This window comes from Canis lupus, chromosome 11 (genome assembly GCF_048164855.1).
Source record: "Canis lupus baileyi chromosome 11, mCanLup2.hap1, whole genome shotgun sequence".
Classification (NCBI taxonomy): domain Eukaryota; kingdom Metazoa; phylum Chordata; class Mammalia; order Carnivora; family Canidae; genus Canis; species Canis lupus.
This window is the reverse complement of record NC_132848.1, coordinates 33,720,521-33,746,466: the sequence shown is the minus strand read 5'-3', so window position 1 is coordinate 33,746,466 and position 25,946 is coordinate 33,720,521. Positions and strand designations below refer to the sequence as shown.

Genomic DNA, 25,946 nt, shown 5'->3' with positions numbered 1-25,946 from the left:
TCATAGCCAAAAGACCTAGTTCTCTGTGCCTCTATGTCATTAGTTGGGTGCCCTTGGGCTAGCTGCTAGACCTTTCTGAGGCTGTATTCTAACTAAGCACCAGGGAATGGCTCAGATAATCCACCCTTCCTTATTCGGTAAGAACTAAAACTATGTATAAACACTGCGTAAACTACAGAGCAGGAATGGTGACTGTTAATGTGTTAAGTACCTACTATATTCTTGGCACTTTATTCACTACATCTGCAAACTACTGCAAACTACAACTTAAGTCACCACTTACTTCTCTGACGTGCCCCTTCCCCGTAACATTCTCCTCTCGATGGATCACTGGCGTTTCAGAGATCAGATACCAGTTCTAGGGCAAGAGCTTCTAAAGATCCGTAGTCATTAAAATGACTTGGCATACTCCAACGTGCCTGACGGATAACACCACCTTCATAATCAGCAAATCCAGATGGCTACAAATCATGCTCTCTGGATATAAAAATCTCAATAATCAAGCACTAGAGCAGATGCAAGAAGAATGATGTAAGTAAAAAGTATAGAATGAGCTTAAGTAAACTGTGTGTTTGGAATTCCAAGCACAGGGAGTTCCTCAGCAACACAGGTAAAGTCTTCAAGGAGACAGAAAACCTTTATAATGAACATGGGGAGACTGGCAGTCTCGAGCAGGAAAAATAAGAAAAGCTTAAAAAAAAAATCTTTATTCTGTGCTTAAGTTTTTGGAGGCTATATGAAGTATAATTTGGAGATCACAATGAGATTTTCAAGATTTAAAATTCAGTATTTAAATTTTCATTTTCTTGCTGCTCCACTAAAGTTACCAATTAGAAAATTAATGATTCTTCATATTTTGCTTACGTCTCATGAACTGGTTTTCCATCCATATGCTGATGACAGGGATGATAAAGCCCCATCATCAGTGTGAGGTTTTGAGATTATTAATTATAAAAAGGACTGATTGTAGAGGCCCTAAAAAGAGACCGAGATGTACAGCGTTAATAAGGACTCCTTTCCATGCCTGAAAGAGCCAGACAGTGCCTTACTGAAGGGTATTTTAGCTGTGTGTGCATGGCCGAGGGGATTGTTACCTAGGGTAATAAAAACAGCTGGTAACATCTGCTTTGAATATTTATTTTTAAGTGAACTTCTGCCTTAAATGGGAAAATAACATCTCTAGATAAAGAAAACAATATACTTTTCTTTTTGTTTTTTTTTAATATTTTTTTTAAATTTTTATTTATTTATGATAGTCACAGAGAGAGAGAGAGAGAGAGGCAGAGACATAGGCAGAGGGAGAAGCAGGCTCCATGCACTGGGAGCCTGATGTGGGATTCGATCCCGGGTCTCCAGGATCGCGCCCTGGGCCAAAGGCAGGCGCCAAACCGCTGCGCCACCCAGGGATCCCTATACTTTTCTTTTTGAACTCGAATGTTAACCATTACTTTCTGTGGTCATCAATGGGACCGAGCTCATTACAAATGCTACATACAAGAAAAGCTCATATGGCAGAAACGCCAACACAGAAACTATTCTCTTTTTATTTCCTTCTCATCTGCTCCTCCTCATACCTCCCTGGAATATTTTCAAAGCATCTAATAAAACTCAATTTATGTATTTAAGATGATGCACAGCATTTCTTGCACCGACATCAGTTAGTTTTGGGAGGGGACTTTGCTTTGAATTAGTTTCAAACAACATGTCATTAAGCAAGCCCGGTTAGGGGGAGTCTATACTCCAATGCTATTCACCTCTAGAGAACCTAGTGCCTCCCAGAAGCCTGTTCCTCATCCTAAAGTGCCCTCCAGCGTTCCCTGGTAACCTGCATCCTACATCATGTGTGCACAACAGTGGCCGGTCCAGTATGAAGTTGTAAATAATCCATAATTATCACATTAAGAGTCTTAACTGGTTTGTTGGTTATTTTCAAACTCTACCATCAAAATATTTAGGTTACTGGGTGCTCAGAGTAAAGACATGCTATTTCATATCAGACATTTTTCAGAGGAAGTCTATCTTCTCTGCCTTCCAAACAGCAGCATTCAGAAGATACTCTAAGGAGGGTTTTTAAGTTGAAGGAGAAGTTTTAGGAGAGGGGATTTTAGGATGAGTCACTTAAAGAAACCTGTGATAAAATGGGGAAACAGCAACACTAACCAAAGTGAATGAAACACAAATATGAATTTCCTAAGCTATAAACTATTAGGCACAAGATATAAACAACATATTGCAACTTTATTAGATTTTTCTATTTTACTGGCTGTTTGGATTCAACAAAGGCCTTAGCAACCTGTAACTTATAACATCTTCAGGTGTCATAGTACAGAACACAAAATGCGATTAGATGGCACAAGAGCAGTCAACTTGCCCAAAAGAGCAACTGTTAACATCACAACTGTGGTAATTGCATGTTTTTATAATTCAATCACAAACAAAAATATTCAGTATCGTGCAGGTTCTCTGTTCCTGCTGTGCAAGAAATCATCCAAAAACAAATCAGTTTATCAGACCAGGCCTAATTATGACAGGTACCAAAAGGCACTGCTATGCAGGTAAGTCAAAACTCTGCCTCATATTTCAGGATGAGAAATTAGCAAGTCTATGAAAAACTGCTCTTTTAGGCCCCTATTTCTACACCTCTATACATATTCCCTCCTCAACGTGTCCCATTATCCTTTCCTCTTGTATCTGGATAGGACTTTGTGCCTACTTTCCAAATGAGAGTGGTGTTTAGGGTTTTGCTGGGTTCAGGGGAAGAGGGTGGATGGGTGGATGAACTGACAAACTGACAAAAGGAGGAGGGAAAGAAAACATTTCAAAACCTTCTTATTTAATAGAACGCTCTACATGATACCTCTCAGAATATAAACACAGAGCTTGGTGTAAAGAAGCTCACTGTCATGACTAAGACTTCTATGAGGAGTTAGGCAGTATCTTGATCTATCCCCACCCCCTAACAGATTTTCCTAAAACATGTGGGATAATCAGGGAGGAAGCACATACATTCCTTTCCAAATGAGGGCAATGTTACTCTTCCCGGAAGGTAATGTTACAACACTGGCTCCTGAAGGCAGCAGCCGCCCGCCAGCCACGTTGGAATGGACAGTTACAGCTGTGCACTTTGGAACCTGTCAGGTCTCGAGTCTGATGTCTGAGGAGTTTCAGTCCACCTCCATCCCATGAGGGGCAGTGGAGTTTGGTGGCTGCAGTCAGCATTCTATCCTTTGATCACAGCAATCGGTCTCAGTTTAATGGCCTTCTTGCTGATTCCAGCATCATGGCAGGTGTTCACCACATCCGTCACATTCTTATAGGACTCAGGAGCCTACAGGAAAGGAGTTACAACGTTGTAAAAGTCTACTTAAAATGTAATCCTTGAAAGCATTAAACTTCATGTGGGATTAAAATGCACATTAAAGTAATATTGAATTTTCTCTTTGCTGTATATCAAATAAAGACGATGATTGAACTCCATGTTGGTAAGAGGATAGTATGAAAAACACTTTTATCTTTTTCTGTATTTCTCATAATTTCCCCATAGAATATATATTACTTGTATAACTAGGAAAAGCAGTAAATGTAACTGAATAAAACACATACACAAATACCCAACAGAAAGGAAATGCACCAAATCATCCTGTTAGGGGTAATTATATTTGGTTGGTAGTTACTGGCCACTTTGATTTCCTTTATTTCTATAGTTGTCAAATTTCTGGAATGAATAGCTATCACCTTCACAATAAGGGAAAATTATTCAACGCATTTATATTACTAATGCCACATGTGTGTATATGTTCATGTGTATACACATGTATACGCACATTCTTATTTCTGAGTTTCCCTTAAGACCTCCACCCTCCCTTCCCATCCAGTCACTGTCTTGCCATTTGGAACAGAGCATCACAATACCTCTCTCCCTGTTCATGGCCGCGCAGAAGCTCGGGCCTCCGAGCAGATTCCCAAAGGCCCTGTACATATCCCCTTCTAGCTCCTCTCCCATTCTCTTTCAATTTCTAACTTTCCAACAGCAGCCTCTGGACTCTTTCCAGGGAGTATGTGCAGAATCCTCTCCCTGTTCTCTTCTTCTCTGAGCATCCTCTTCACCCTCGTGTTCATTCTGAAACACAGATCTCCCCTAGGGATATTACTTCCACCTCCAACTTTCTGTAGTAGTAGCTATTTTTCATCCTAAATGGGGTCCTGTCATCAGGCCTAGGAGTGTGACAGGCGTCCTTGCTTATCTTGGTTCTTTCCAGACCATTCGCACTCACTTCTCCCTAAGCACTCCCAGTTTTGAGTCTTGCAGTCCTCACGTTTCATTACCTCTTCTTCCTGCAGTTATCTGTTAGACTCGGAATCACTCCTTACCTTAGCATTACTTGAAGATTTCTCACTCCTGGCTCACTGTCACTCTGTCTTGCTATATATAATTCCAATGTTTTAAATATCTAGGAAGAGGGCCTCTCAGTATCTTGGCTTTATAGTTCCTTGATTTTTGCTCCTTCAATGCTTACCCTGATCATTCATTCCCAGCTAGGGCCATACCCTAGAACCTGTCCTTACCAGTGACCACAACTCCTCTGTAATTTCAGTTTCAAGCATGTCAGGCTGGTGATCAAGCTGGGTTTCCAGCTCCCTCCCTCCTGTGCTCCATCTCCAACAATCCTTTAACCCCATGAGACGTATAATCTCTTTGCAACACCCTCAACGGCCTTGTTTCCTTCCACTGTACCATATTTGTAAACCTAGTTCAAGTTAACTCAACATCTATTTCCTGTCTATACCTGTACAGCTGAATGTTCTTGAAAAAAACACCCAATCACTGAATTTAGCTCAAGGAGGCCCTTGCTGCTATGCTGGCAACCACCAAAAATCTCGCCAGGCTGATTACTTTTTCTTAAATGTTATCTGATCCCTTCTCCTGCAGCCTCATTCTTAGCTTCTGGCACTACTGTCTATTACACCTGAAAAGAGAAATAACTAGAACAGAATCTCCCTAAAATCTTACCATCTCTTCCCTGACTACCTGCATCCTACCTTCTCTCCTTTTATTAAGGACTCATTATTTCAGCTCCTAAGAAAGACCAACCTCATCCACCTGGACACCCAATTCCATCTCCTCTTATCTATCCAAGGACATCACTCCAGTAATTGCCCCCTCTTTCCTGCATCACCAATTTTCTTCCAGATTCTCCTCATCAGTGTGCCAGATCATGTTACTCTTCTGCTCAAAATTCTCCAATGTCTTCCCAATACTCCACTCAGAATAAGAAGAGCAAAAGTCCTTCTGTCAAGGAAAAGGCAAGTACTCATACAATCTGGCACTCTTGCCTCTGACCTCATCTCCCGCTTGCTTGCTCTTGTCACAAGTGGCCTCCTTGCTATTTCTCAAACATCCCAGTATAATCTCGCCTTAGTGTTTCTGCACAGGGCTGTTCTCCCTGGAAAGCTTGTCCCTAGTTACCTACATAGCCCACTCCTTCACTCCAGGTCTTCATTCAAGTATCACTACTCCCTACTTAAAACTACACCTTACACCCTATTTAAAACTGCACCCAGTTCCTATCTTTCCCTGTCCCATCTGTACTTTGTAGCACTTAATGTCATCTAACACACTAGATCTTTTACTATGTGCTAAGTTTCATAAGAAAGAGATTTGCTAGTTTTGTTCTCTGCAGTAACCCTAGAACCTACAATAGGACCTAACTATAGATGTTTAAATAAGCATGTCTGAGTGAATGAAAAAACCGTATGTAAAACATGCACATAAAAAAAATGCCAAACGTCAATAGAGATTATCTGCGCTTGGTGGAATTTTCGATGGTTTTTGTTTTCTTCTTTGCATTTTCCAAAATCTCTTAATGAATCAGGTGTTTTTCTTTTCTTTTCTTTTTCTTTTTTTTTTTTTTTTAAGAGAGGGAAAGAAGGAAGGGCAGAAGGAGAGGGAGAAAGAGACTCTAAAGCAGGCTCTATGCCCAGCATGGATCCCGGTTTGATCTCACAACTCTGAGATCATGACCTTAATCGGATGCTTAACCAACTAAACCATCCAGGTACCCCATAAACAGGTGTTATTCTTAAAATCAGAGAGAAAAATTATTTTTTATTTATTTTTAAAAAATATTTTATTTATTCATGAGAGAGAGAGAGAGGCGCGCAGAGACATAGGCAGAGGGAGAAGCAGGCTCCATGCAGGGTGCCCAACGTGGGACTCAATCCCAGGTCTCTAGGATCAGGCCCTGGGCTGAAAGCAATGCTAAATCGCTGAGCCACCCAGACTGCCCAGAAAAATTAATTATTAAGAAATAAGGCTTTGTCATACTCTGTGACTCAGTCTACTTTTAGGATTTCATTCTGATTATTAAAACAGCTCGGAACGCCTGCGTAGCTCAGTGGTTGAACGTCTGCCTTTGGCTCAGGGCGTGATCCCAGAGTTCTGGGATAGAGTCCCACATCGGGTTCCCTGAGAGGAGTCTGCTTCTCCCTCTGCCTATGTCTCTGCCTTCTCTCTGTGTCTCTCATGAATAAATAAATAAAATCTTAAAAAAAAAAACAACTGGAAAAAAAGCTTCACGTGTGAAGGTATCACTTAATTTATAGTAGGAAAATTTGGAAGCCAATGAAGTGTCCAATATGGGCAGAAACTTATGATCCTTAGCTGGCAAGAATGACTTGGCAATCATTAAAAAGTGACACTCGGGCAGCCCGGGTGGCTCAGTGGTTTAGCACCACTTTCAGCCCAGGGTGTGATCCTGGAGACCCAGGATTGAGTCCCATGTCGGGCTCCCTGCATGGAGCCTGCTTCTCCCTCTGCCCGTATCTCTGCCTCTCTTTCTGTGTATTCTCATGAATAAATGAATAAAAATCTTAACAAAAAAAAACAGACCTCACAAACAATAGTATAGTAATGTGCTAAATTAAAAAAAGGAGAGGGGAGAAAAACAACAACAAAAAGGAACAAAAGGATATAAATAAATAAAAAGACTACAAAATATTTGTAAACTATGATTATAATTAGTTTTAAAGAGAAAGCATTCAGGGAAAAAACGGAAGATAGTTAAGTGTCCTAGAAAAGGAAGTAACAGTTGCGTTGGATACTGAGTTTTCTTCTGCATGACTTTTTGTCTCTTAAACTTTTAAAACAAGTTGTGCTGCTTCTAACTTGAATATGTACATACACATACATATAATTTAAACAAAATCTTGGCTCCCTTGAATCAAACAAAATGGTTATCTTCCTTTCCAAATCTGCTTTCAAATTTAAATATAAGTATATAATAGCTGTGCAAAAGAAAGCTTAAAATGAGTGCTCAAACAATTTTTAAAGTTTAATATGTAGAAAGGTAAGAATTATTTCTATGGACTTGGCTTGTAATTAATCTCCAAACAAAAAACAATGATAAACTATAACTGAGATTATTAAAACAAAAACAAAAACAAAACATAATACCTAATAGTAAAACCAAAAATTATGCTCTCTATATAGTGGCATAAATCACAGTTTTATGCTGAACATTTATCAAAGCTTCACTTACCTCTTCCATAACCAGTTTGGGTGAGGCAACTCGGATTGCGATTCCCATATCTGCCAGTTTGTCCAAGACATCCTGGAAATCTAAATTACGACGAGATTTTGCTCGGGACAATGCACGGCCCTAGATTGGGAAAGGAATAAATTTCACTATATAAATTCTGAGCTACAACTTATGTTCAACTCCAGCAATTATTTAAACCCTTGGGATTATATGCCCTTTCCTTGACTTCTTTATTTAGAAAACCATCTTTTTCTATTTTATCAACCTTATAAGGGGTCTTCCACTAAAAATCTCATCATATCCTTCTAGACAACAAATTGCCATCTACATAAAACATTAAGTATTGAAAATTTTAATTTTGTATTTCTAAATACTATTACCAATTCAATATAAATAAATTTATTTTAATTGTAAATAGCATATCTGTAATCACAATACCTTTGTGGTTTGTGATTTAAAATAGTTTCTCAACATTCCACTACTCACATTTTGGACCAGATAATTCTTTGCCATGTAGAATGTTTACCAGCATCCTTGGCCTCTACTAGAAGCCAGCAGCAACGCTCCCCTCCCTCATTGTGACCAACAAAAAAAATAAAAGAAAAATAAAAGAAACCCAAGAAAAAAGCTTCCAGGTGTTGTTAACGTATTGTGTGAGATGTGCCGATTTTGATCACTGTGTTAAAATGAAGAGTTGGGAGGTAACTGGTAATATGAGAGAGGATCAGAGAAAAAGGTTCAAATATATTTGTGAGGGTCTGCTCTCTGAGAAGGTACTCTATAGAGTTTCTATTCTTCACTCCCTCACTAGCTAATAAGTCTCTCATGGCTCACAACAGGGGGTTGGCAAGCTAGTAGGGGTCCAAATCTGGCCTACCACCTGTGTTTGTAAATGAAGTTTTATTGGAACACAGTAATTACCACTGGTTTATATATTGTCTATGGCTGCCTGTTTTTTTTTTTTTTTTTTTTGCTACGATGGCACAATAGAGTAGCTACTACTGAGACCATATGGCCCCAAAGCTTAGAATATTTACCATCTGGTGATTTACAAAAAAAGTTTATCAACCCCTGGCTTAGAGGAGGTGATATGGTGAGATAGGTGTGTAGTCTACGTGCGGGCTCTGCCTCCACATCTTGAGTGGACCTATTAAGTAAGGAGCAAATGATGCAAATGACTAGGTCCAGTGAATCACTGAGATAAGCTGTGATGTGAACTTGCATCAGTTAAGGCTCTGTCCGTTATGCTAATATGGCAATTTCCCAGTCTGGATGTTATGGACTTGTAGAGATGGGGAACAGTCCCTGGCCCTAAAATGACTCCACTAAGGTGGATACTGGTGACCTTAGTCTGTTCACTGGATGGTATATATTATGGGAATAAATTCAGGTAGAAGCCAAGGCAGACTAAACTTCAACTTGGTTAGTGCTCAGTCTAATACATTCACCCGTCAAAATGAAAAATGACAAAACTGAAGAGAGGATTTCTAAGTAAGTCTTTTCCTTACCGCTCCATGGCAAGTGGTCCCAAAGGTCTCCGTCATGCCCTGCTCGGTGCCCGTAAGAACGTAACTGCAGGTGCCCATGGTGCCACCAATGAGCACCGGCTGTCCAGTGAGCTGAAGGCACACACAAATCAGACACATCACAATGTAGAAAAGCATGAGGTTTTTATGCCTGATATTTACACATCCTCTTGCATTGCAGGACTGTGGGAGAAACCTGGGGCTCTAAATATGTTGCTTTTACAATTGTTATGACGACATATTTCAATTCTTGGATAATTGAGAGGGAAGTGGAAGGGAGTGAAAATGCAGGGACCAGGAAAGCAGAAGCAGACAGACAATACAAGAGCAAAGCCAAATTCAAATGTCTGGGATAGCATCATTAGGAGGAACCTCTCCAGGAAAGGCACTTGACCTCTCCAGGTTCTGATTTCCTTATCACAGGGAAAATGAGAGCAGCCTATAGGCCCTTCTACCTCTATCACAGCCAGACACCAAGAGGAGAGGCAAAGTGAACAGACGGAGTTTAATCTTAATCTCACCTTCCAATCAATTTAAAGGCCTTGAAAAGATCACATTTATGGGGTAAAAGATTCTCCATGCGGGATGTTTTAGTTTACTGCAAGCATAAATAAGGGGGGAGTCACTGCCTCAGAGAAGACTGGAAATGACTGTTCTCATGGAGGACAGATTTTTCTTTTCACAACTGCTGCCTGTTTAAATTCACCCATGTTAGAAATACCTAAATCATGCCTCCATGGCTTAAAACCACAAATGGCTTAGTACATACTTGGTAATCCACAGCAATGAGGGGATGGTGAGGAGGGAAAGCCCGAGTGGATCCCTTCCTGTGTACCAACAGTGTCCGTTCCTTTCCATCCACCACGTGCTGTTCTACTTTGGCAATATTGTGAGAAACATCATAGATCACATGTAGATCCAAGTCATCAGGGGTTGTGTTGAAGACCTTGGCAAAAGCCTAAAGGGAAAAGCCCAAGTTAAAAGCAACCAGAACCAGCTCTTCAAAACTCATCGATTTCAGCGGATCTATTCCTATAGGGAATGAGAGATTAAAGAGCTCAAATATAGTAGTATTATTAACCTTCACAGGAAAGACAACATCTTTTACATCACATTGCAAATTCCTTTTTAAAAAAAATTATTAATTTATTTGAGAGAAAGAGAGAGAGAGAAAGAGAGAGAGAGAGAGAGAGAGAGAGAGATCACAAGCAGAGGAGAGGGGCAGAGGGAGAAGCAAATTCCTCCCAGAGCAGGGAGCCCGATGTGTGGCTCAATCCCAGGATCCCAGTACCTGACCTGAGCCAAAGGGAGACGCTTAACTGACTGAGCCACCCAGGAGCCCCTCACATTACAATTACCACTCCATAAATTCCAACTCTGGATGAAAACCTGCTGAGCTATTCTTGATCCCACCCTTCAGAACGGCTTCTTCCTCAGCCTTCTAATCGTGAATGCACTTCTATCCATTTGCTGCTCAAGGCAAATTCTAGGAATAATTTTGGCTTCTCCTCTTCTCTCATTCCCCATACCTGATACTCTGCTGGCTTAGTTTAAGGAGACATGAAGAGCCTGGACACTTTGGTAATATTTCCAATATTAACTACATAGATTTCCAAAACCGGATTTTATAGGTTGTTTAAAACTTCACCATGAGAAACAGATGAGCAACTTCAACTATACCTGACGGGTTAAGAAGGTCATGGAAGAGCGGTTGACCCAGGCATAGTTCCCAGCAGCTGCCATCCCCTTCAGGTAGTCCTGACCCTCTGGGGAAGCAATCCGAGCACAAGCCAACTGCCGGTCGTTGACTATAATCTTGTCTCTTTTCATGGCTTTTTCCATAGCTACCAGTGCATCTGGACAAGAGAAAGAGCGAGTCTAAAACAGCTGGTTTTCCCTTTATAATTCAGATTAATTGCAAAAAAGAGAGGCTACACATTTAAATCCACTTTTTAAAATGCAAATAAAATACAACTTTCCCTTGGAAGCTTTTCTAAGTTCATCTATTTGCTTGGTCAAGACGTAGTTATTGAGAACCTTTTGTTAGTGTTGTGTGACTCAAGTTTGGGGGTTACAAAGATAACACACTTCCCTGGAGTTTGGGGGTTACAAAGATAACACCTTCCCTGGATAACTTACAAAGGGAATAAGATGTGTACACAAACAGCAACAACATGGTCTTAATTACTCCTTTCCTGGCATGAAGATGAACAGAGGTAGTAAATACATCTTATTACCATCATGGTTTTAAAAAGTAATCTTTTAGTGACTTAACAGAAAAGAGCTGGAGGCAAGTTGCTAGAACAGCAGAAAAATCAAATTCTTTTTTCTTCCCCCCCAAAGATTTTTATTTTATTCATGAGAGACAGAGAGAGAGAGAGGCAGAGACATAGGCAGACAGAGAAGCAGGCTGCATGTGGGGAGCCTGATGTGAGACTCGATCCCGGGTCTCTAGGATCAGGTCCTAGGCTGAAGGCAGCACTAAATTGCTGAGCCACCCGGGCTGCCCCAGGAAAATCAAATTCTTGGCAAAGTGTAGAAAAGTTATTCAGTAAAGCTCAGAATTACTAGTCAGTGCTCCATATATTTGCTAGAATTAATATTCTAATGGGTCAGGATGTCCCAAATTAGTAAATTCCCATAGAATGAAATGTACACACAAGGATGAATTACATAAAAAAATTACATAATACACATCTTAAGGTTTATAATAATTTCCATGTGTCTTCTCATAAATTCATAAAAGCCTTTCACATGTCCAAAGTGATCTTGTCGCTATTCCCCTGCCTTCTCCTTTCTTCATGGTGTCTTTTGGTCATAAACTTCCTTTGTGCATGACTGTCCAAACTGCAAACAGTATGTATTCATGATGCCACCTCCAAAATTTTTTTCCTAAACACTTTACTATATAGACTATTCTGTTGTATTTTATCAGATACTACCTTTTCATTTTAATGAACGTGACATCCTTCTTGAGACAGGATTTTTTGAGGGCAGGTCCTTGCCAAGTTCATCACTGAGTCCACTATAACACTTAACCTTGCATATAGATATGTGAGAACCATGTGCATATGTCATAAGTGTATAAATGAAATAGTTTATGTGAAGTATTTAATTTCTTATAACAATACCATGTGAAATAGTAAAAATCTATGCATTATATAGTTTCAGAGCTCTCTCCCTGAAATCTCTATTTGGTTCCCCATAAATGTGCGTTTGAGCACTGAGTCTAAAATTAGATCCAGACTATACCTGTGGCTACTTGGTGGCCCAAGCCTCTGCTTCCACTGTGGATCATCACACACACTTGTCCCTTATGGTCGATGCCCATTTTCTTAGCAGCATACTCATTGAAAATCTCATCCACAACCTGGATTTCTGCATAGTGGTTGCCTGCTCCCAGGGTTCCCAACTGCAAAAATAAGAATGTCTGATAAAACAGCTTCTATTCTGCTTTTAAAGATTTATTGTTTTAAGAGCAAGAGAAAGAGCACCAGTGTGCATGCACAAGTGGGGGGATGTGCAGAGGGAGAGAGTCAAGTAAACTCCCCACTGAGGATGGAGCCTAACACTCACTGATCTTGATCTCAGCACCCATGAGATCATGAGCTGAGCAGAAACCAAGAGTCAGACTCTCAACCGACTGAGCCACCCAGGCACCCTGCTTCTATTCTGCATTTAAAAAGCAAATTGGTAAAATCAACCAATAACAAAAAATAATCACAGTGGTTTATATTGGTTTATATAACAAAGAAATTTCTGAACCTCAGAGATGCTTCATGCATTTAAAGCAATACACAATGAAAATATGGCAATTCCAAAAGTTTATCGTATCATTATCTGCTTGAGATATATAGATATTAAAAGCTTCATAAACCCAAACTCAGACCACTATCTGGCCTACAGGACATTTTAAACATTGCAGATAGAAGGGTCAACTTTTGAGATGAACTCTGGTGAATGCTGACTCTTACACAAGGTCCAAGCTCAAATGATTTTGAAACATCTATGAGCTTGTTGACACCTACCATTTACCTACCACTGAAGAATATATCCTGTAACTGGAGTTAATAGATGTTTAATAATCCCTGTGCCATGGGGATCATGGCACAGAAGTGCCAGAAGTCTTTAGAAGCTGCCAAGTTTTAACTACTCTGATTTTCAGTTAAGAAAGCCAGACTCAGAGAAGCAAGAAACTTGCTCACAGTCACAGTGAATTAATGGCAAAGCCACTGCAATTAGCTGCATATTTCAAACATGTGGTATATTCTTACCTCTTTTTTGTTTTTAAAGGTTTTATTTATTCATGAGACACAGAAAGAGAAAGAGAGAGAGAGAGAGGCAGAGACAAAGGCAGAGGGAGAAGCAGGCTCCATGCAGGGAGCCAGATGCAAGACTCGATCCCGGGACTCTAGGATCACGCCCTGGGCAGAAGGCAGGGGCTAAACTGCTGAACCACCCAGGGATCTCCGGTATATTCTTATCTCATGGACACCATGAACTAACAAGGTATGTCTTCTCATCTTAAGACTCCAGAAAACTCAGCCAAATCTGTGAACCATCAAAGTACATATATATGTAATCTGGGCATACATTTTAAGCCTTATAATCGTATTTCATTTTTTTCTCATCCATTTCTAATTCAGCATGTCTTATTTTATGAACATCTGGCAAGTTCCTAACAGCTTTTTAAAAGAGTAAGAATGAAGGGTAAAGCCAACAGATCTGTGTTTTTGATATACAGTGAAAAACCTGGGGATATATTTGCTACATAGAAGATAACCTTTTCCCCCTCAACAAAAACATAACCAACGTGCCCCTCCCCTCCCCCTGAGCACATTGCCCCTCCCAAGTATTACCTGAGGAAGGCCTCTTTTCTTAGCCCTTGCAGAGACTTTATTGGGGTCGGCCTGCAACATCCTGCCGTACTCCTCACAGTGCTCCTTGTCCTCAGCCCAGGCATAGCCTTCCCTCAGGGACCAATCCACACCCATCTCTAAGGCCTCCTCCAAGTCTCTGTGTGAGTAATAAGGCCCAGTCATTTCACAGCCATGGTAGAGCAAAAGCTAAGATGACCATGTCTTAAAAGGGCAGAGGGAAGCAGTCCATTTACTACTGCCTGTGTACCAGGCACTGTGCTAGATCCAAAGTTTATGCTCTCAGGAACTTCAGTTTTTTGAGGAAAGCAGCTACATAAATAATTGTGACATAAAATTGTGAGTGCCATATTACAGACGATGATAGTTCTTTAGACATTTATTTAGTCCCTTGTACTCTTCCAATGTCATTTGCATTAGACTGCCTCTCTGAAAGGCAAAGAAAATATGTAACTAATCAGATACTACCACCTACCACTAACTACCACAGCTACTCACCTTCATTAATAATTTATGAAAAATCATGGCCAAATAATAAATAAACCTATGTAAAAACCTTCAGAGGGCGCAGGATACATTTTATGGTACCTTCGCACAAGTACTACATGGCTTCAGCACACATGCATTTTGAAGGTAGATGCACATACATTAAACCCCTAGAATGAAGAAGCCTTGGTTTTCACCTAAGATCTAGCCATCCCTCCCAACATGCTATCCAGAAGGTTACAATTGTCCATGTCATCTCCCCATGATAGCCCATTTCAAACATTATTATACAAGACAAAATTCCTATCTAAAACATTTATGAGTATCTTGGAATTTATACGTTCTAGGTATGACTTTCAAAGTAGGGCTGCATGTCAGGGACCACAAAAAATCACAAATCCTCCAAGTGTATCAATTTTACTCCAATGTTTTGTTTTGTTTTTTGCTGGAGGGGAGCGGTAGAATACGTAATAATTAGAAACATGCTGGTATTAATGTATGTACATGGAGGTAACTAGAATACAAACTCACATAAATTTTAAAGATATTTTAAAGATAAATTTTAAAGAAGATGCCAAAGAAACATCCTTGTTAAGCACATATTCTGCAAAGCTTAAGACACATAGCTTTGAGGCACCTGGGTGGCTCAGTGCTTGATTGTTGGCCTTTGGCTCAGGTTGTGATCCTGGGGTCCTGGGATCGAGTCCTACATCAGGCTCCCCGCAGGGAGTCTGCTTCTCCCTCTGCCAGTGTCTCTCATGAATAAATACATAAAATCTTAAAAAAAAAAGGACGCACAGTTTTACATGAGCCACGACAGTACCATCAATGGCCATTGAAAAGGCAGTTATGCTGTGGCCTTTAATTTCATTCTCTACCAATTGAAATATTTAACATCCTAGTTAAACATACAACATTCTATGCTATCATTCAAAAAGGAAGGCTGTGGCTAAATATAGGTTCGCTGACAAAAGGCAGTTCAGAATACAGCCTTCTGTGTAAATTATTTATTTGTGAGAGACAGAGAGAGGCAGAGACATAGGCAGAAGGAGAAGCAGGCTCCCTGTGAGGAGCCTGTGTGGGACTTGATCCCAGGATCCTGACCTGGGTCAAAGGCAGATGCTCAACCACTGAGCCACCCAGGCATCCTTAAGTTTCTAAAATATAGTCTTCTGAAGCCAAAGGATCTTTGATTTGAATCCTGACTTTACTATTACCTATCTATCTTAAAGATTTTATTTTTCAGAGAGAGAGAGACAGACAGACAGACAGACTACAAGCAGGGAGAGCAGCATGAGAGGGAGAAGCAGGCTCCCTGCTGAGCAAGGAGCCCGATGTAGGCTTTATCTCAGGACCTAGATATTATTACCTGAGCCGAAGGCAGACACCTAACCGACAGAGCCACCCAGGCACCCTATTACCTCTTTAAACTTCCCTTTCCTTTCTTGTCAGTGGAGAATATTAGATTATCATCTCGACAAAATGACATGATATACATATACAATAGCACAGTGCCTTCCATGTAGCAAGCGCTTGATAATCGTCAGTGCGTATTATTCTATTATAATTTCTGTGTGTCTAAGACTGTTCTAATGGACATCAGTTGACTAATGTCTCTAATAAATGAGGGGAGAGGAACCTCTTGTGTAAAAGAACAATTCATTATTACTTCCTGAAAAGTGACTGAACATCCCCATCCCCTAAGCATCCTACATTGGATATGAGTATGAGGGTCATGTGGTTACTTTCTTTTCCATTCTGTTTATCGGAATCTTGTGCTCTTACTTGGCACTCATGGGGATGACACCTTTTGATCCCACTCCAACAGGAATATGGTCAAACATAGCTTGGGCAAGCTGCTCCTTCACAGGCTGGACATCGCTTTCATCTAAATTGGTTCTTAGCAAGCGGACACCACAGTTGATGTCAAATCCGACACCACCTACAAAATACAGAAGTTAGTCATAGATTAGCAAAACCAAGTAGTTGGGCAATGTTACCTACAGTTTCTCATTTTTTTTAAAAGATTTATTCAGGGGCAGCCCCGGTGGCGCAGCGGTTTAGTGCCGCCTGTAGCCTGGGGTGTGATCCTGGAGACCCGGGATCAAGTCCCACATCGGGCTCCCTGCATAGAGCCTGCTTCTCCCTCTGCCTGTGTCTCTGCCTCTCTGCCTGCCTCTCTCTCTGCCTCTGAATAAATTGAAAAAAAAAAAAAAAAAAAAAAGATTTATTCATTCATGAGAGATAGAGAGAGGCAGAGGCATAGGCAGAGGGAGAAGCAGGCTCCTCAAGGGGAGCCTGATGCAGAACTCGATCTTGGGACCACGGGATCACACCCTGAGCCAAAGGCAGATGCTCAACTGCTGAGCCACCCAGGCATTATGGGTTTCTCATCATTAATGCAAGCTTTGAAAGCAAGTTTTTTTTTTTTAAACCATTTTTATTTATTTGAGAGACAGAGAGAGACAGAGAGAGAGAAATGTGCAGGAGTAGGGGGAAGGGCAGAGGGAGACAACTCCCCATCGAGCAGGAAGCCAGATGTGGGGGCTCAATTCCAGGACCTTGCGATCATGACCTGAACTAAAGGCAGCCACTTAACTAACTGAGCCATCCAGGGGCCCTGACAGCTACCCTTTTAAAGAGAACTTTTTAAAAGTAGTCCACAAAGTAGGTGAAGTCTGATGACATCAAAACATTTAAATTAATGTACATACTATGGGTAGTTTGTGGTCAGGAAGGCAGCGATGAACAATGAGTATCATCTAAACTACAGATTACATGCTTCGTTTTTTTGTGGATCATTCTTGTTGGGGTTTATGAATTCTATCAGCCTTTTCAAAGAGCCAATTTTTGGCCTTGTTCATCCTTTCTACTGTGTATTGTTTCATTACTTTTTTTTTTTTCCCTCTGAGATTTAATTTTTTTATTTGAGAGAGCATGAATGGGAGTAGGGAGGGGGAGAGCAAACTCCCCGTTGAGCAGGGAGCCCAATGCGGGGCTTGATCCCAGGACCTTGGGATCATGACCTGAGCTGAAGGCAGATGCTTAACTGACTGAGCCACTGAGGTGCCCCTTAATTTTGTCTTTTTTGGGTTTAATTTGTTGTTCTTTCTCTAACTTTGAGATGGATGCTTAGATCACTAGTATTTTAGCCTTTCTTTTCTAATTTGTGCATTTCAGGCTATATATTCCTATATGTCAAGTATGGCACTAACAATAGCCCATAATTTTTAGACACAGTATTCTATTAACATCAGTCACAGTTATTCTCTAGTTTCCACTATTTTTTTTTGACTTGTTAAACACAAATTGCTTTATCTGTAAATATATGAGTTTCCCCTTAGTTGTTGTTAATGACTTCCCACTTAATTACACTATAGTAGGTAATACCTTCTATACCAGTGGTGTTTATATACCTAGAAGCTTCCAGAGAAGAAAATAATAATGCTAATGCATTATAAGCCTTTCAAACTTACTCTCTCGAGTGCACAACAAAGTTTTCCAAAGGCTCCTTGACCCGATAGATAATGAAATATGTACCTGTGTGTTACTCTTTTAAATACTTCTCAGTCTTAATTTCTGGCAAGGTAAACATTGTTAAAAGCCTTTGAGATCAACCTCAATTTGAAAAGTTTGAGAACTGTCGTTCTATAATTTCAATGCTTTAAAATTTGAGACCTGATTTATGGGTCTGCAATATGGTCAATTTGGTCAAAAAAAATTTTTTTTTAAGTATTTAAAAAAAATTTTTTTTTTTTAAAATTTATGATAGTCACAAAGAGAGAGAGAGAGAGAGAGAGAGAGAGGCAGAGACACAGGCAGAGGGAGAAGCAGGCTCCATGCACTGGGAGCCCGACGTGGGATTCGATCCCGGGTCTCCAGGATCGTGCCCTGGGCCAAAGGCAGGCGCTAAACCGCTGCGCCACCCAGGGATCCCAATTTGGTCAATTTTGATAAACATTCTGTGTGCACTTAAACTATATTCTAGAGTTCTTGGATACACTGTGATGTGTGTACACACACTACACATATATATCAGTAGTCAAATTGTCATATCGGTCAACTGGATTGCTCAAATCATCTACATCCTTACTAACTGAAATTTACCAGAATCTCAGGAGAAAAACAAATAAGAATGCTGGGCTCATGTATCTGTACTTTTTCTCTGGTCTCTGCCTCACAAATTCTTAGTTTCAGTAGCTTTCCTATGCTTTCAAACAGATGTGTTTTTGTCTTTTGAAAACATTATCTTAGCCTTCCTTTCCTGTTATTCTTGGCAGAGGACTGCCCTGAAACAAGCTTATCCATCACTGTTAAAGGCAGAACTGTCAAGATACAATTAAAATTTCATTTCTTTTTCAGACCCTAAAAGCAAAGATACTACTTTTGGTGTGAAATATTTTCAGTGAGAGCACCCCACAGGAGAAAAGATGCATACAACTAGAAGTCAGTCGTAATGATGATAATAAGAGCACTCACTTACCCAGTACTTCCTAAGTGCCTAGTACTGTGCTAAGTATTCTACACAGGCTAACTCATTTACTCCTCACGGTAATGCTATGTGGAGTTAACATCACTAGGTCCAATCTGCCCGAGAGTTAACCGGGACACAAAGAAGACACACAATTCGCCAGCGAAGTGTTTTAGTTTGTTCTGTAGCCAATGTCTAGAAAGTGCCTGGCATATAGTAGGAGCCCAATTAATCTTCCATAAATGTATGCTTTACTTGATGTTTTAATTACCTCTTGGAGCATCCACAACTAATTCTTTCAGTGAATAAGGGCACAAGAAAATGACAGAACATGATGAGACTGAGAAATATCCATACTCTTATCTCAGAAGAGCTATGTTTCACACCTGACAGCTGACGTGCACAGTGACCTTACCTGGGGATACCACTGCTTCGGGGTCATTCATATCGAAGGCTGCCATATTCCCAATAGCAAACCCATAACCTGAATGGACATCAGGAAGCCCAATAGATCTCTGAAAGAGAATTAGAAAATGAAATACAGCTCTGGTTGCCTGATGAGATCACAGTAATTCTCAAAGGGGCTGTGGGTTGAAGCCTTCCCCAAATCAAGGTCCTGTTTTTGTGAAACCTTCTCTATTGGTGGAAACTAAGTATAAAAACTCCTAATCATAAAGCTAAAAATAACAGGAAAAAATTTTTTTAATAAAGTCTGACCATTAACTAAGGAAACTGAAACAGAAAACCCTCAGTAGAACATGTCACAGGAGGAATACATACTAACTTTAAGGAAGTATTACGTTTTAAATATTATTTTTAAAAAAGATTTATTATTTTAGAGCGAGAGAGCTTGCAAGTGTGGGGTGAAGTGGGAGGGAATCTTTTTTTTTTTAATATTTTTTTTCTTTTATTTATTTATGATAGTCACAGAGAGAGAGAGAGGCAGAGACACAGGCAGAGGGAGAAGCAGGCTCCATGCACCGGGAGCCCGATGTGGGATTCGATCCTGGGTCTCCAGGATTGCGCCCTGGGCCGAAGGCAGGCGCCAAACCGCTACGCCACCCAGGGATCCCTGTGGGAGGGAATCTTAAGCAGAGTTCCCACTGAGTGTGGAGCCCAACACAGGGCTCAATTTATGACCCTGAGATAATAACCTGAGCTGAAATCAAGAGTTGGATACTCAACTGAGTCACCCAGGTACCTCAAAGTAGTATTACATTTACTTTTTATTTATTTTTTTAAAAGATGTTATTTATTTATTCATGAGGGGGGTGGGCAGAGATATAGGCAGAGGGAGGAGCAGGCTCCATGCTGGGAGCCCGACGTGGGACTCGATCCTGGGACTCCAGGATCACGCCCTGGGCCAAAGGCAGGCACTGAACCACTGAGCCACCCAGGGATTCCCAGTAGTATTACATTTATTTATTTATTTACTTTTAAATTTTTAAAATTTATTTATGATAGTCACACAGAGAGAAAGGCAGAGACATAGGCAGAGGGAGAAGCAGGCTCCATGCACTGGGAACCCGACGTGGGATTTGATCCCCGGTCTCCAGGATCGCGCCCTGGGCCAAAGGCAGGCGCTAAACCGCTGTGCCACCCAGGGATCCCCAGTGGTATTACATTTAAAGACAATCTTTACACACTGACAAATTGTGGTCATGTCAGGCTAAGTGAAATCTGATTTATACAGGCCCTTAGTGTTTAAGCAATCAGAGGCAAATGTAACGCATTTGATGGCATGAATACTGTACATTTTCTATATCCGGGGCCTAGAAAAGGGCCTTGACCTGGGAAGAATGCAGGTCAAGCTTGGTAAGGACGTATGCAGACACCTACACACTACGAGTTTCTTAAATGCACAAGACATTTCATTTTTTGCCCAAGTGCCAGCATAGTAAATAGTATAAAGGCCTCAAAAAATGTCTGTTTGGATTTCACACCTTCCTTTGATTGTGGAGCCTGAATGTTAGACCATGGAGGGGGCCCCAGTTGCACCACCCAGGCCTACCCATTACTGCCAGTTCCCTCCTTTACCAATCATGCCTGTAACATCTATACTGTCCTTTCTCCCTCCTCACAGGTCTAACCCTTAAACTTTTGTCCTTTCTTTCTCCAATCATCTTCCTGAATGAAGCCAGAGCCAAACTTTGAATGGTGGTACCCTGATCCAGGAATAATGATGTACTGTGACGAAGAAACAAGAAACAAAACTACAAATGCTTACAGATTCTATCAAAAGGCAACCAGAAACTGAGATGCTATCCAGACTCAATTATTTCTTTAAGTTCCATGATTATTTCTAGATGTTTGAAGGTCACTACCTAAACGATACCACTATCGGTGAGGCATGGCCATTCATCCACTCAGCAAACTTTTAGACTAAGAGAAAATATAAATGATTAAAACTCTGAACATGGACTCACATGAACAATCCCAGGCAGGGCTGCCACGTTGCCAATTTGTTTCATGGCTGGTAGGAAGCCACCAACACCTGAAGACAAAAAAATTCAATATTAGTAAAGGGGACATAATTGATTTCTAGCATTAAGTGTATTCATATGTTTCTACCTTCCATTAAATGAAGGGGCAGTGGTTAGGACTACCAGAACAACAAAGCATGACAGGACACTTGAGGTGAAGTGCCATCAAGATGGCAGAGAAAGGTAGTGATGGCAACCAGAATAATTACAAATGTGCTGTCAGCATCCTGTGCATTCTATGTGAAGGTTACTTGAAAACACTACTGACAAATGTAAAACAACTAATAAATGTTATGATGCTGATGTAAAAAAAAAAAACACTTTATTCTTTGAATAATTCATATTATTTACCAAAAAAAAAAAAAATCAACAACGGTTTTACTGTGACAAAAAAGCGCAAGGTAGATGAACTGGGAAAACACTGGACTGAGGGGCAGGGCATATGGGGTTCCAATCCCAGCTCTATAACTCGGTCACAGTGTCATTTTAGGCAAGTCACGATGTCCTAGTGGAGAGAGAAGTGGGATTTAGATTGTTGAGCTCAAAATAAAAGGGTTAAAAACAGGTTCCATTTGAATACCATCAACACTGTTGGAGCATTATATTAGAGCTTTATACACTTAGCTCTAAACATTGCTGTACTTTGGCGAGATAAGTGTAATCAACTCCTTTTTACAGATGAGACTAGCTGTGAGGCTACTCAGTGTACTGGTTAAGAATATGGACTTTGGAATCAGTCTGTATTCTGGACTTGAGTTCCACCTTTGTCACCGAGAAGCTATGCAATTGGACAAATTAAAAGTACTTAAGGTTACTAAGCCTTGACTTACACATCTGTAAAATGGAGAAAACATCTTCCTCTTAAAATTACTCTAAGAATTGAAGTAATCTCTGTTAAGTACCTAGCAAGGTGCCCGGCACATAATAAGTGCACAATAAATGGTAGCTTGTTATTACTGTCCAAGGTTAACTTTGAAACCAACGATGTTAACCTAGTTCTAAATAGTTTCTACAAAGCCAGGTGGCTAACAATGTGGTCACAAATAAGTAACAGGTTTCTGATCTCATTAAGTCTTTTTTTCTTAAGATTTTATTTATTTGTTCTTGAGAGCCACAGAGAAAGAGGCAGAGACACAGGCAGAGGGAGAAGCAGGCTCCCTGAAAGGAGCCCAATGTGGGACTCCAGGATCATACCCTGAGCCCAAGGCAGATGCTCAACCACGGAGCCACCCAGGTGTCCTTGATCTCACTTAAATCTTGGTCATTACCCGACAATATTTTTGTATTTTAAAATTATAATTGAACTACCATTTTCAGACCACAGGGAAGATACTTACTATTGATATAACCACATGTAAAAGACTAATGCACTTACCACCACCTCGACAGGCATTTCTTAATTCCTCAAACATTAATTTTTCCAGAGCATCATTCACATAGAAAACGCCTTCCACCTGGTACCAACGAAAAGGAAAAACTATGAACACACATCCATGATATATAGGCAATGGGTAGAGTACACATTCTCTATATATTTATTTTGCTTTGCTCTTTCTGAAACACTTCTCATTACCTTAAGGAAGCAGAAAACTTCCTAACAATGAGTACATGTTCTTATCTTTAAATATGTCTTAAAAATTGATTTGTAATGCTCACAAATTGTTCTGTATTTTCTCCTACTTCTAAAGTGGCATTTAGGAATTCAAGAGGTAAAATATTTTTTGCATGTGTGAACTATGCTCTCATTGAGGCCAAAAGTCCCAATACTCTTGTGCTTCTAAAAATCAGTGGGTCTTGATAAATAGATGAATAATAAAAATAGGATTCTAAATATAAATATGCAGTCATGTGATCTTAGTGTATTTTTCCTGTGCCTAAGATAATAGCACATTACACTTGTGTCCTGTGCTGATTTACAAATCTACGCGTAGGTAAATATGGAGTAAAAAAAAAAAGTTTTAACATATAGCTATTCAACTGTGTGCTTAGTTCTATAATCTACATAATTTTGAGAGGATAAAGAAGCTTGATAAAAGAATACAAAAGATGATGGAGGACACAATTCTGTAACACCACAGGCCCACTCACGCTAATAGAGAAACAAAGACTTAACATTAAATTATCTGGACAAATTTCTTTATCAGAAAGAAGACTTCTGTGTGAATAACACCACCAGCTGAAGGAAAATGTTTCCAGTACAATTTTCTAAGGGCTACATTTATTACTTTACCAAACATTTACTGAGGACTTAGTATGCTTTAGGCACTGTACTGGGCATTAGGGAAGATATGAAGAACATGTAAGATCCTGTTTTTGAGGAATTTCCGGTCCATGATGCAGCCCAGACTGGAAAACTGAGTGCAATGAAGCAAGCAAGTGCTATGACAGGTGAGTGTTATGGAAGAAACTGATGAAATGGCTCAGCATCCTAGGGAGCTGGAGGTTTCTGGGATGTTCACTATTTGAACCAGCTCTTCGGAGTCAAGAGATGTCACTGGAGCTGCAAGACATTTAGAAGATATAAAGGAAACACAAAGACGACATCAAGTTGGGAAGTGAGTGTTTTGGGGAAGAAGTTTCAGTGCAGACTGTGCGTCTTACGCGAGGAATGGAGATGAAGACAGAAAGATACCATGTCACTGTGAAATTCACTCATCTCATGAGAATGGGAATACAACAGAGGTAATAAGGCATAAAGGTGACTTTTTAAGAGCAGCATATCAAGACTTCAACTCTCCACTCTTAGGGAAGTGGTAGTAATGTGTCTTACAAATGGTTAAACCAGAACTGCCTAGCAAAACAAGACTTGCTCCGAGGCAGGATCAGCAACAGTGCGTCTATCAAACGTTAGGCCAGAACCGCTGCCAGACCTTGACGGTGTGTCATCAGGACCACCACGGCCTGGTTTCTCCTGCTCCTCCATTCAGGGAGCCAGAGTCCACATACAGAAACCGGCTAAATGGGAAACAGCAAAAAGGAGCCTTATGTCTGTGGCCCTTTCTTCTCGGTGTCTAGCTCTGCTCATGGGCGACACTCAGTTAAGTTTCGATACTGAGTAAAAGAGTAGAGTCGTTGTCAGGAACTTTTACCAAGGACACAGAGCCACAAACCTCCCATACCCGCACAGGGCACCTTAAGAGACTTCAAAGACCTATTTAACAACATATGCACCCAAACCTGACTTTTTCCTTCACTTTCGCGGAACAGGCACAAGTGGCAGGGAGCCCGAGCGGCGGTGAGCCCAGGCTTTCGCACCCCCTGGTACGGACGGAGTTCCCAGGTCTCCGTCGGGAACGCATCATTCTGTCCGAGGAGGACCAGTAACCGTAACGCAGGTGTCGGGTAGGGGCTGAGCCGCTACTAACCGGGCGGAAGCTGCGCTCCCGACCCAGCCCTAGCCGGGGGACTATCACCCGAGACACGAGCCACCCTGCCCTGTGAACTTTCTCGACGCTGCGAGACCCAAACACGCCTTAGCAGGCGGCGGCGCGCCGCGCAGAAGGCTCGCGAGACTCGGGAGCGGAGCTCCAGGCCGGCAACTCCGCCCTGGGCTGGCTGTGCCACCGAGGAAAGGGGGGGGAAAAAAAAAAAAAAAGGGACACTGGCGTCCCTAAAGCTCGGGAGCGTCGGGTCCTACGGTGCGTTTTCGAGACTTCCATGACAAAGCGCCTTACAAGCGCCGATGTGGCGACCCCTAGGGCTTCCCCGGGGACGTCCCGCTCTGCCGGGAGGTGGGGCCGGCCGGGGTGCGGGCGACGGCGGTCCCGCGCGAACGCGGGGTGGGGGGGGCCTAGGAGGCGGGGCGGGGGTCGGGGCGAGGGGGAGGCGCCGCGGGCCCCCAGGCGGGAAAGCCTCGCCAACGGCTCCCGTTCCCCGCCTCACCTGCATGTTGGGCACGAAGCCCTTCTTGATTCTCCAGCAGTTTTTATTGATCTTCTCCAAGAACTGTAGCTCATCATTATAGCTGCGACTCATGGCGGCGACAAGGCTGACGAGAACTCCCGGCTCCGCTTCGAAGAGCCGCTGCCGCGCTGTCCCGCGGCCGGAAGCACCGCCCTCCGGAGCCCGACGCGCAGGCGCGGCCAGCTCCGCCGCAGGCTGGGCGACGGCGAGCGCCGAGGCTCGAAACTCGTAGCGCCAAATCGCTTTTCTCTCGTTAACTTAGACTGCCCTCTAGTGTGCACCTTTCCGGATATTGACGGGTCCTTTCCTTCCCGGCTGAAAGCTAAGCCGAAGGCAGTCATTTTTAGTGAGATGTAGTCATCCTTCGTTTTGGGAGTGCTTTTCAGCGCTGGAAGAATGCGGATCAGGCCCGAGCGCTGTAGTGAATATCTGCTGGGTGTTTACGTCCGCAGCAGCGAGGGGGGAGCTGTCTGCAGCCGAGAAGCATGTTCCTGGAAATCCGTAATGCCTGAGAATGAATCTGTGGGTGCACCTTCAATAAGTCTCTGTCATTCCAAAGAACGAAAGTGACAGTTTATCATTGAGTCCGGCGAGCGCCGCTGCGGTGGTTAGTACGGCCGCGCGTGCGCGGGGAAGGCGAACGGAGCGCAGCCGGCCCGGCC

At 41.7% G+C, this 25,946-nt stretch overlaps 1 protein-coding gene across 2 annotated transcripts; it reads right to left on the bottom strand.

Moving 5' to 3' along the window:
- Nucleotides 1-2,219: 2,219 nt before the first annotated feature.
- Nucleotides 2,220-25,449, bottom strand: RTCB (RNA 2',3'-cyclic phosphate and 5'-OH ligase). Of its 2 annotated transcripts, XM_072844210.1 has the most exons (12): nucleotides 25,264-25,449; nucleotides 22,757-22,835; nucleotides 21,325-21,392; nucleotides 19,314-19,413; nucleotides 16,213-16,369; nucleotides 13,924-14,080; nucleotides 12,317-12,476; nucleotides 10,745-10,920; nucleotides 9,834-10,022; nucleotides 9,047-9,157; nucleotides 7,539-7,658; nucleotides 2,220-3,328 (listed from the first exon to the last, which is right to left on the bottom strand). In XM_072844210.1, exons 1-12 carry the CDS (start codon nucleotides 25,354-25,356, stop codon nucleotides 3,221-3,223), a joined length of 1,518 nt encoding a protein of 505 aa, XP_072700311.1. In that variant the 5' UTR covers nucleotides 25,357-25,449; the 3' UTR covers nucleotides 2,220-3,220. The 2 variants fall into 2 exon arrangements, with proteins under 2 accessions (XP_072700311.1, XP_072700310.1); XM_072844209.1 differs by lacking the exons at nucleotides 22,757-22,835; nucleotides 25,264-25,449 and adding an exon at nucleotides 21,470-21,492.
- Nucleotides 25,450-25,946: the final 497 nt, after the last annotated feature.